Here is a 13058-nt window from a genome sequence, read left to right on the forward strand (position 1 = left end):
ATACAGCATGCAAGACAGTAACATTTGTCAAAAGTAAATATTTTTTGCTGATTTGATATGTTAAACAATTGCTTTCTGTTCTTTTTTTAAAAAAAGTTAGTTTTTGGAAAAATATTCAGCCCTGGGAGAAAAGAAACAAAAACAAATTAGCCCTAAAAGAGTTAATAACACAGGATACAAACAAATATCAAATATTAATAAATATTTGAAAGAAAGTTTTCAATTAGATTAAGAAACAAGCAGGAAAAAAGAAGAAAGCCATAAGTACAATTTTTGTATGCTATTATGTAGGAATATAAATGTTGATGTTACAGTCACCCATGCAATAAGGATAAGTAACAATTAATAGGATAAGAGTGGATTTCATTTATCAGTTTTACAGCCATAGCTGGATGGACATCGACCATTCAAATGGCTAATCATTTGCTTGACCTCCATACTTCTGCAAAGTAAGCATTCAGACAAAGATCCCATGTTAAAAATATGAAATACTGCTTCATTCTTTATTAGATTATTGCAGCCCATTCATTTGCTATCGACAAAGCATTTAACCTAGAGAACTTTATCATGATTGTGTGGCAGGAATGTTCTCTGTGACACCGCACAACCTCAGTACTAATAACCTGATTAAAACGTATCGTATCCATGCAACAACTGCTTGGTTGATGGCACTGACTGCATGCTACTCATCTGCTAAATCTGTGACTGCAAAAGTACCATCAAATAAGCAACATCTGTGGGAAGCAAGGTTAAATTGGCTGAAATTCCTACCTTCTTAGACATTTAAAGATTTGTATAAACTTTTTTTCCCCCAACCTAAATACTGATTGAACTTGAAGCATTGGTGGGAGGCTATGTGATCTTGACAAATCTTCTATGTCACTAATTTTGAAACTATTTAACTGTATCTTCCAAAGTAACATGTGGCATGTTTTAATTTAACCACCTTTCCATTAAAAATTAGTGAAAGCTGCCTGCCACTTGCACTCAAAGGGTTACCTGTAACCGAATGTCAATTTTGGCCAATGAAATCCACAGAATAAGTAACTGACAACTGATAAGGTTTTGATAAATCACTATCAGTTTAAGAAGGGAAAACTAACTGATAGATGAAAAGACCAGTGAAACATACAGATTCAGACACCAGCAGCGAAGGGTACCTGTACACATGCACAAATCAATGGTCTTCCATTATCCAACCCGCTATATCCTAACACAGGGTCACGGGGTTCTACTGGAGCCAATCCCAGCCAACACAGGGCGCAAGGCAGGAACAAATTACGGGCAAGACGCCAGCCCACGACAGAGCACACACACACCAAGCACAAACTAGGGACAATTTAGGATCGCCAATGCACCTAACCTGCATTTCTTTGGACTGTGGGAGGAAACCCACGTAGACACGGGGAGAACATGCAAAGTCCACGCAGGGAGGACCCAGGAAGCGACCCACTGCACCACCGTGCCATTGCAGTGGGTAGCGCTGCTGCCTCGCAGTTAGGAGACCCGGGTTCGCTTCCCGGGTCCTCCTTGCGTGGAGTTTGCATGTTCTCCCCCTGTCAGCGTGGGTTTACTCCGGGTGCTCTGGTTTCCTCCCACAGTCCAAAGACATGCAGGTTAGGTGCATTGGCGATCCTAAATTGTCCCTAGTGTGCTTGGTGTGTGGGTGTGTGTGTGTGTGTGCCCTGCAGTGGGCTGGCGCCCTGCCCGGGGTTTGTTTCCTGCCTTGCGCCCTGTGTTGGCTTGGATTGGCTCCAGCAGACCCCTATGACCCTGTAGTTAGGATACAGCAGATTAGATAATAGATGGATGGATGATGTTAAGTAATATATAATAAAACACCTGCAAGTACATGCTCACTTGCACATTATGATGAAAGACTATTGCGGTTGAGAATCAAAATCAAAATTAGAGTGTGGTTTCATTTTTAGTTTCTCATTTGAATTTAGTTCCAGTTTTTAGAGAGTTTTTCATTTTTATTTTAGTTCATTTATGAAACGATTTTTTTAACAACAATATATTGTTCTCTATTTTTCATTAAAGGGAATAACAATGACCCCAATTCAATTTTCATCAGAAAATCTGAATCATCAGATCTCATGTTGACTTTCTGATTATTTAGTCAATAGATGATCCTGCTCAAATGCTATTGGTTGCATGAGTGGTTAAAATGTACCCAAAACAAAAAGTTGCATTTTGACATGGTTGTTGCAGGTTAAATAAAACACTATAATAAGCAGTGAATAGTTTAATGAAGTTAAGAACAGCCATAATCCAGAAATCTAGTGCGTTTCCAAAAACTTTCCAGACTTGTAACTTGTCTAAACAAAACAATGCAATTGTTTACCTTTTCATAGTGGGTTTCCATACACAGGAAAATAGTATACGCAGTCAAGCAAGCAAGGCAGCCTTCAAGGTAGGACTGGCCCCCAAGTTTCTCTGCCTCCATGTATAGGTTGTTTAGAGTTCGTACGGTTTCTTCAAATTGCTGTTTGTCAATCTGTCACACAGAAAGAAGAAGAAAGGCAAAATTTTAAAATATGTTTTCAAGCAAGTCTTTCATTTTGCATATACTGTACATGCATATATACACACACACTGAAGTAATGTTAAAAACTAACCAATGTTCAACTGGTGTAAATTAGGAGCCTAAACCAAGTCATCTTATTGATACGTTTTCCAATGCAAATTTAAATAATCTTAAGTACCTTGCTTCATTACCAAATAACTTTGGCATTTAAGCAAGCATATATTTCAGATCAGTTTACATTGTCTCAGATTAGAAGTGCCTTGGTTTGGGAGCATTTTCAAGGAAAGAGTACCAACATTGATTGTACAGTTTGTAATACTGTGCTGAATTACAAAAGCAACACATCTTCAATGGATTAAAACAAAACAAGCTACTTGTGTTGCACCAACAAGGAAAAACGTTAACGACTGATAAAGAAATGTGTAATCGTACAGCATTAAAATAAAGCATTTTGCTAAGAGTAAGGAATTCCTGTAACTGATAAATAATCATGAAGAAGAATACTAAGTTCTATCTAGAGATACCAATCTTAGCCATACAGAAAAAAATGTAACAAGTAAACCTCAAGGGCTGAAAGCTCAACTAGACATAACAAACAAGTTTTTTACTCAACCATGACTCTGTGAAACACATTCCAGAAAGTTTATCTCATTAACATGCCAACAGAGTGACAAACACTGACAAATTAAATTGGTGGCACAAAATTTTACAGCCATACATATAAAGGACAGCCTTGCAAAGAATCTTATTGTTGACATGAAAGTATGGAGACTCAAAGGCAAAGTATTTGCATAGGTTCATGATAATACATAAAACACTGCGGCTGCAACTCATCCACCCCTGTGAACTGGGCCTCAATAGCAATTATCACTTAAACAATCGTAGGCACAGTTATTGACGGATTTAGAAAGCACCTTAAATATATGTGGGCAACTCAGTATCCCAGGAGTACACTTTGTTTTTGGCTGCCTGCATGAGTGTCAATTTATACTTGAGATCTGCACAAAAAGAGAAAAACACCTTGTAAATATTAATAAATATTTTATTTTTATTATTATTATTAGTTGAAGTAGTAGCATTTTGCAGGGTTAAAGTTTGTTTTGACTCTCAGGGCTAACCAAGCATGCATTCGACCCACGCACCATTCTGTTAAATGGACCAAGCACTTGGCCACCAGGTTTACGCTACCAGTTCCATGTGAGCGCAATTATAATCTTCATTTGGATCTTGATCTTTGTTTGTCCACGAATGAATTAGAAGAAGAAGCACTAGATGGCAGTAGAGGGACAGCTAAAATATAGGCATTGCATTAAGAATCTCCTCCAGGCTTATACTACTGAAGACTGCAGTACTCCAGTCACACCTCAAAACACAGACATTCAAACTAAACAAATTGTTGTGCTTTAAATTAACTAATCTCTATATATAATCTTCATTTGGATCAAAAAGAACCTAGCATCCCAACATGGGAAGACTATGATTTTGAAGGTCTCGAAGACGATGCGGAAGACGCCGCTTATGATTAAACATCTATAAGTTGTGCAAAGAGAACCAGAAATGCTCCTCCACCACCACATAATTACTATTAGGACAGTGATTCCGAGTAGGCCGTTCCTATCGAATCAATGTCCAAGAGTTTTGTTTTGTAATTTTCTTTCCCTTATAAAAAATCATAATGCTGTGCGACGAAGGGTCCAGTTCACGACTGACAGCCGCGTTTAAACAGGGAGCCCTTCACAGACAACTTTAACATGCGCAACGTAGTTGGGCGCACATGGCTAGTTATATATACACACATACATATATACACACACATATATATATATATATATATATATATATATATATATATATATATATACACACACATATATTATATATACATATATATAGCAAGCTGTGCATAATGGCAGATGCAGACGGTGCTAATATTGTTGACCTGCTTTTGGCAAAACCATTTAGTAGTCTTCCTTACGAGGAGAGACTCAGAATTAAACGGCAGGGCAGACCAACGCCCAAGATTGATCTGGTGCAAAAATCAGGAAAAAATAACAGGTCTTTTCAGCTCTCCTGGTATGACAAGGTGAACTGGCTGACTGGAAGTGCTGTGACAAAGAAAATGTACTGTTGGCCATGCCTCTTGACGAAACCTTCTCAGGGAATGGGATGTGTTTGGTCAAACGTGGGTTTTGGGGATTTGGGTAACTTTGACAGGGCATACAAAAGGCATGAAAAGTGCAAAGAACATGTGAGTTCATGTGCAAGGTTAAGTTGTCTGGGCAGGGTCAGGGTTGAACATGCAATCAATGAAGGTCTTCGCATTCAGGTGGCAAAACACAAAGAAACAGTAAAAAAAAAAAAAAAAAAAACACAGGGCCGTCCTAAACCGTCTAATTGATGTGACTTCCTTGCTTGGCCGTCAGGAGCTGGCATTCAGGGGGCATGATGAGAGTAGTGAATCAGCAAATAAGGGGAATTACAGGGAATTTACAGAAACATTAGCTAAATATGACTCTGTCTTGGCCACACAATTTCAGTCATCAGCTGTGTTTTCTGGTATGTCCCACTCAATCTAAAATGACTTGATCTATGCTCTCGCAGCCACGGTTTCTGATCATATAAAAGGTGAAATTCAGACTTTCCTTTTTTTTGCATGGCAGGTGGATGAAGCAACTAACATATCTTGCCATGCCCAACTGTCTGTCAGTGTTAGATATGTGGATAGTGCAGGTAAAATTCAAGAGTGCTTCATTGGATTTTTGGATGTGTCAGGGGGTCGAGATGCTCAGTCTGTGTTTGAAGTTTTAAACGAGAACATGCAGGGCTACAGTTTTAGAGAAAAACTTGTGGCACAAACCTACGATGGGGCTGCTGTCTTTGTTTCATCTCTCAATGGCCTACAGGCCAAAGTTAAAGTAATAGCCCCTAGTGCAGTGTTTGTGCATTGCTATGCACACAGACTGAACCTGGTGTTGTCCCAGGGTGCTAAATGCTTGCCTGAGTCAAGAATATTTTTTGCATCTCTCTGGGTTCACCACATTTTTTTCACAGTCCACAAAAAGGATGTCTTTTCTTGAGTCTGCAGGGTCTTCAAGATTGCCCAGAAACGCTCCTATTCGATGGAATTTCACATCACGGATAGTGAGCACTGTGGCAAACAATTATGATGGATTCCTGCAGACTTTTGACAAGATTACCCAGGATGAGAGCTTGGATAATGACACATTAGATGCTGCCAAAGGCTTCATAATGAAACTGGAGGATCTTGAGTTTGTGTTCATGTTGTACACATATAAACAAATATTCTCTGAGACAGATGTTGTCTTTGATATTGTCCAGCAAAGGGCTATGGATGTTCTTTACTGCAAAAAAAGAATTGGGTCTCTCCTTGCTTTTGTCAAGGAAAAGAGGTCAGAGGAGGCTTATCAAGCAGTTTATGCAAAAGCAGCAAATCTCACATCAGACCCTCGAGATGAACCTATTAGAAAGCGCCGTCTGTCACAATTACAGGATCCCCAGGACCGCTACAGAAATTTGTACATGGCCATCCTAGACAATCTCATGGAGCAGATTTCTCAGCGTTTTTCAAATTTGGAAAGCATGAGCTTCTTAGAATTAGTCAATCCAGGGAAATTTGATGAAATGAGACAAGTGTTTCCAGAGGAGGCATTTGAAAGTGTGCTGAAAAGTTACTATATTCAGATCATGACTTACAGGGGAGCAGGGGTAAGCTGTGTGATTTCTTGGTGTTTTTTAAAGACATGGAGTTGGATAGTGCAATGCCTCAGCTATACAAGCTGTTGTCGTTAGTGGCAACAATTGGCGCTACATCAGCAGGTGTAGAGAGGAGCTTCTCCTGTTTAAAATGGGTCAAGTCATACACCCGCAACATGATGGGCCAAGATCCTTTGAGCAACCTTGCTCTCCTGGCCATTGAGAGGAAACTGGTTAAGTCCCTGGAAAAGACGGCCAATTGGTACGACAGGGTCACAGACCATTTTCTGCAAAAGGAACGGAGGGCAGAATTTACGTACAAATAACATAATGAATTTTATGATGAAGGCCTAATATGAGCTTCCCGTTTCAAAAGCTAGCAGCCGCCACTGGTATAAATATATTTATATATATATATATATATATATATATATATATATTATATATATATATATATATATATATATATATATATATATATATATATATATATTATATATATATATATATATATATATATATATATATATATATATATATATACTAGTCATTTAGCCCGTTACAATAACGGGCGCTAGAACAGTAGTGCATAAACATTAGTAGGAACAGTCTATATTAAATGGCAAGGGACTTTGACCTCATTCTTTTTGTTGGTCGGATTTTTCTTTCTTTCAGCCTTTCTTTTGTTGATGTTTACTTGCTGATCTGACCGTTCTTCGTGGGCTGCCGCCGTGTATTGTGTGTCTTTAATTTTCTGTGACAGTAATACTGTCTTGTACGGCTCTATTCAATAAGGGCGCGTAGATAATTTAGTTCAAATGGCTCTGGAATATGTGAAGAGCAACAGGTGCAGATCTTTATTTACACGCGCCTTTATTCGCTGCGCCCAACTGAGGTCGTCCTTTTGAGGCTTGCCTTTTTGTACGCGCCCTTATTGAAGGATGCCTGTGTGCGCCCTTATTGAAGGATACCGTCTTGTACGTCCGCTGGCTTGTACGTCCATACGTCTGTAATATACCTTTAATTTTCTCTGGCGGTAATACAGGCGTGCGCGTTGGTAATATGCCTTTAATCTCCTCTGACAGTAATACTGGCTTGTATGTGGCTGTAATATGCGTCACTGTATTGTGTATCTTTAATTTCCTCTCGCAGTAATACTGGTTTGTATTTCCGTAAAACGCCTCTAACTTTCTCTGACAGTAATATCTATATATCTATATATAATATCTATATAATATATATATACATACATACATATACAGTAATCCCTCCTCCATCGCAGGGTTTGCGTTCCAGAACCTCCCGCGAAAGGTGAAAATCCGCGAAGTAGAAACCATATGTTCATATGGTTCTTTTTTAATATTTTAAGCCCTTATAAACTCTCCCACACTATTATAAACATTTCCCGCACAATTATACAGCATAAACCCTTTGTATTCTCTTAGATATTAGGTAAGATTCGTTGAAATTATGTATGTAAACACAGTTTATATACAGTAAAACCTAAATATTATTTTAAAGATATCGAGCGTCTCCGATATCACATATGTTACAGCCATTACAACAGACAGGCCACCAGCAACAAATTCGTACAATGCAAGAAAAAATGTATACAGTAAAATGTGTGTACAGTGACACTAAACTATGTACATGTAATAAGTACTGTACATAGATAATTAATTATGGTTACTCAACAACAATGACACTACGACTTGTCCGATAACGATGAGTTTAATTTTACTGCACAACAAAGGATAGCGTTACAGCTCTTCTAAAGGAGCCTCTTCAGGTGACTGTGTAGCACCGCCGTTGTTCTTCTTCCAGCACTCTTCAATCCAAATCCCTAAAGCAGGTTCCATCCAGACTACTACCTTATCATGTCCACTTGCAACTCGTTTTGCGCCCTGGTTAAAGGACACTGCGGCCGTAGATCTTTTCCTCCTTTTTAAATAAAAAGAATCGTAGACTCATTGATGCCGTAATGGTGTCCTGCAGCGGTGTAGCTGTTCCCTTCCTTCAACATATCCAAAACTTTTACCTTTTCTGCAATCATTTGCATCTTCTGTTGGCGCTTGGACACAGCCCCTGAAGCAGTAGCAGGAGCACGTTAATGCTAAATGAGTGAGATGAGACTTCCTGGTTAATGCAGCACTCCGTCACTGAGCCAATCAGCACACAGGAACTTAACTGTGTGCTCTGATTAGGTAGCTTCTCAGTCATCCGCCAATAGCGTCCCTTGTATGAAATCAACTGGGCAAACCAACTGAGGAAGCATGTACCAGAATTAAAAAGACCCATTGTCCGCAGAAACCCGCGAAGCAACGAAAAATCCGTGTTATATATTTAGATATGCTTACATATAAAATCCGCGATAGAGCGAAGCCGCGAAAGTCGAAGCGCGATATAGCGAGGGATTACTGTATACATCTATAATAATAAAAGGCAAAGCCCTCACTGACTGACTCACTCACTGACTGACTGACTGACTGACTCATCACTAATTCTCCAACTTCCCGTGTAGGTGGAAGGCTGAAATTTGGCAGGCTCATTCCTTACAGCTTACTTACAAAAGTTAGGCAGGTTTCATTTCAAAATTCAAAGCGTAATGGTCATAACTGGAACATATTTTTTGTCCATACACTGTAATGGAGGAGGCGGAGTCACGTATCGCGTCATCACGCCTCCTACGTAATCACGTGAACTAAAAACAAGGAAGACATTTACAGCACGAGTCACACGCGGGAACGAAGGTAAATGACGTTAATTTTTGACTGTCTTTTAATACTGTGTGAGCATACATATTAACACGTGCAATTAAACGTGTGCATTTACGGGGTGATTTCTGAGGCTTAAAAGCTCACCTTTTATCAAACGCGGGAAGAAAGGTAACTGACGTTGTTCACTGTCTTTTAATACTGTGTAACCATACATATTAACACATGTCCAATTAAACGTGTGCATTTACGGGGTGATTTCTCAGGCTTAAAAGCTCGCCTTTTACTAAAAAGGTAAATGCAAAACTATTTTCAATCAGTTTATTGAAACGCTCCCGTTAAGGATTGCAATAACATATTCGCGAGATAAAAGAACGAAGTAGGGGGAAATGGAGGAACAGCCGCAAACAGCGAAGAGCAAAAAATTTATTAAACAATTGAGAACGGAGCGAGTTAAGCATACAAGCATGTTCATAAGGGAAACAAAGCACGGTGTAAAACGTAAGTTTAAATTAAGTTTATAGAAACGCTCCCGCTGCGGATTGCAATAACATATTCGCGAGATAAAAGTTTAATGAGAAGACACGAGGTATAAACGAAGCACACGCCATGGCGCAACGTTAGGGGCAACAGTTTCAACCATTCTATGATCTGCTTCTCGCAACTGAAAGACGGCACATGGCGGATGTTAGCCGACTTGCTGACCGCAACGTTAGGGGCTTCAACTATGGCGCTGACGCAACATCTCAGTGCCAACACTTTGCAGACTGTACTTAAAAGACACGCCCTCCTCACTGGACAGTTAAAAACACCAATCAAACTAACGATGACATCAAGTATTACCCAATCAAAAGTAGGAAAGGAGGCATCTTCATAAAATGCGTGTGGGATGATTTGCATGAGACGCTGCTTTAAAAAAAAAATGATACAAAAAATACGGGATAAATCCCGTCCAGTATTGATTCAAAACGGGACGCGCAATTTCATTCTCAAACGCGGCACGATTCCGTATTTTAAAGGACGGGTGGCAACCCTACAGTGCCAGGTAACCACCCATACAATCAGATTGTGATTCAGACTAGGAATGCAATGAATGTAATTACCTCGATCTACATACAAGGCGAAAGTCTTGCAACATTCAAAGATCATGGTTTGGGATAATTAGTACTTATTAAGTACAACATTGAACATAAAAGAGCTTATGAAGCCTTGAACCGAAAAAAGCAAGATCTCAGAGATCGTAAAAAAAAAAAAGGAGGTAATGTCGTTTTACTCGCTGTAGATTTTAGTCAAACATTACCAGTTATTCCACGAGGGAGACCAGCACATGAACTCAACGCGTGTTTAAAATCCATGCTTCTCCCACGGTCGGTTATATGTCGCGTGTTCTCGGGTAGGTACACCAAAAAATGTATACATTTAAGCATGTAATGGGCAAAGAAAAAATGAGGTATACCCGAAGGCACTGCAGTAGTACTCAATTAACATTTAAGAAGTAAAGTTACATGTTTTACTGTTTAATAATTTATACGCTTCTTATATATTGTTCAAATTCTTTTATCAAAATACCAGTGACAGCGCAATGCACGATAACATGGAGTGAATACACCATACGCATCCGCCCACGGCCGCCCTGGTGTGCGCAGATAGGAGTTGATTCTAAAATAAAATAAACATAAAAAGAGTAATACACTCATCACCCATAAAGCGGATAGCACACGTGACGTATTATATGTGTACCACATTTCAAGTCAATACGTGAAACGGTTTGCAAGCTACATGTGATTTAAAATCCTGGACAGACCAACGAAAAGCCACGGTAGCAAATTATAGAAGAAGATTTTACTGTTTAATAATTTATATTTATATGAAATGTGCTTCTTATATATTACTTCATATTCTCATATGATAATGATGTTAATGTTGTTTATATTGATTTCTATGTTATTGTAAGTGCATCTATGTGTGTATATATATATATATATATATATATATATATATATATATATATATATATATATATATATATAAAAAAAATATATATATATAAAATATATGTGTATATGTATATATAATATATCTGTATATGTGTGTATATGTGTGTGTATATGTGTATATGTATATATATATGACAGCAACACTCATAACAATGACAACACAATTACATTGACAATCATGTTACGTTATTTTTAAAATGTTTCCTTTACTTTTTCATAACCTCTTTAACACACTACTTCTCCGCTGCGAAGCGCGGGTATTTTGCTAGTATACATATATATATATCTCTCTCTCTCTCAGAAGCACGCGAGCCCTCTCTCTCTCTCTCAGCAGCACGCGAGCCCCCCCTCTCTCTCTCTCTCACACACACACACACACACACACACACACACACACACACACACACACACCAGCACGCGACCCCCCTCCACTCTCTGTGTAACATTGCAGCAGTTCGCGCTATAGCCTTACAACCCGATCGCTGTAAACACTCTTTTTAAATTAGTTTTAAGCACAGGGAAAAAAATGAACATTTGAAAAAAGAGGAAAGTAACATTGCAACACTTTCTTCTCGCCACTCTTCACTTGCTTAGAAGCCATGGTTAACTGCAAAAGCACACGAAATACTGTAGAGCACAAAGAGTTAACAGGTAAAGCATGCACGTCTGACTGAGAACAATGAACAGGGAGAGGATGAACATATGCTTAAATACAGTAATCGGTGCGTACGAACCGGAAGGGAAATGATATAGAGCACAAAGACTTCACAGCGAAAGCACGCACGCACGTCTGACTGAGAACAATGCAACACGTGCAGAAATCATCGGCGCGCACAAACCGAAAGGGAAACTGGCTTGTTCGTATACCGAGTGTGTGGTCGTGAACCAAGGCAAAAGTTTAGCAAACTTTTTGGTCGTAAACCGAGTTGTACGTGTACCGAGACGTTCGTGAACCGAGGTTCCACTGTATGCAGGGCTGGCAGCATAAGGCCAAGAAGGCAGTTAAAGAATGCACCGGGCTTGTTTTTAAACGGACTGATTCGAGCATTGTTTAAACCTCGTTGTATTTAATGAAGACTTTATTCTATTGGATTTTAACCTCCACTTCACTTCTGTTTGCAGCGATCGGTTCATAGTGTGCATTGTTGCAATGTTGATTTTCTTGGTTGTTTATTAAATTACGGATTTTTCAAATGTTCATTTTTTATCTCTGTGCTTAAAACTCATTAAAAAAAGTGCAAGCAGTTCGTAGTGCCATAGCGCAAACTCTTGCAATGTTAGTTTTCTCTGTTGTTCAAGGTTTTCTCAGTGTTATTCAATGTTTTTACATTTAGTTTACTGTTACGCTGTGCATTCAATGGTATAATTAACTATATTTGTGCTTAAAAATCTTTAAAAAATATATATTTACATAAAGTTCGTACGGTCTGGAATGGATTAATTGTATTTACATACAATCCTACGAGGGAAATTACTTCAGGTCACAACCAAATCGGGTTACGACCAGAGTTTTGGAACGAATTATGGTCGTGACCTGAGGTTCCACTGTACCTATGTCTCTGTTTTTCATAGACCATGTATTGATGTTTTTACATCAGTACATCCGGCGCCGCCGAGAGTGGTAGCCTTTTCAGCAGCTCCGTGTATGACTGTATGTGTATGTGTACTTTTCTACTTTTATTTTTCTATTTTTATTTATTGATCATTCCTATCATTTTATTTTATGTGGATTTGTTCCCTGGACACACTTACTTTTACAACGTGGGCATGGATTTTTACACGCCGAGACTCGTCTATTCAAGTACTCAACTTCGAGCGCTGAGAACAAATGCCAGTGCCGGTGTGGTTCCCTATTTACCCGACGAGGTAAGAAGGCGGTATCGTGGCAGAAGAGCGGGCAATAAGCTAAAAATGAAGCAGCTTGTGAGAAAGTGGCGTTTTAAGCCTTCGGTGCCTTCTGTGATTCTGGAGAATGTGAACTCAATCTCAAATAAGATCGACGAACTGGCTGCGCTGGTGAAAAATGTCAGAACCTATAGAGAATGCAGTTTGTTGTGTTTTTGCGAAACGTGGCTAACACACACCATCCCAGATGCTAACGTG

At 39.0% G+C, this 13058-nt stretch overlaps 1 protein-coding gene across 2 annotated transcripts in view; it reads right to left on the reverse strand.

Moving 5' to 3' along the window:
- golga7 (golgin A7) overlaps positions 1-13058 on the reverse strand; it is an 84075-nt gene that overhangs the window by 49814 nt on the left and 21203 nt on the right. For both annotated transcript variants that reach the window (XM_028798904.2, XM_028798908.2), the window contains exon 3: positions 2348-2500. In XM_028798904.2, the coding sequence (XP_028654737.1) occupies positions 2348-2500 (153 nt within the window). The remainder of the gene's footprint in view (positions 1-2347; positions 2501-13058) is intronic.

This window comes from Erpetoichthys calabaricus, chromosome 1 (genome assembly GCF_900747795.2).
Source record: "Erpetoichthys calabaricus chromosome 1, fErpCal1.3, whole genome shotgun sequence".
NCBI classification, from domain to species: Eukaryota; Metazoa; Chordata; class Cladistia; order Polypteriformes; family Polypteridae; genus Erpetoichthys; species Erpetoichthys calabaricus.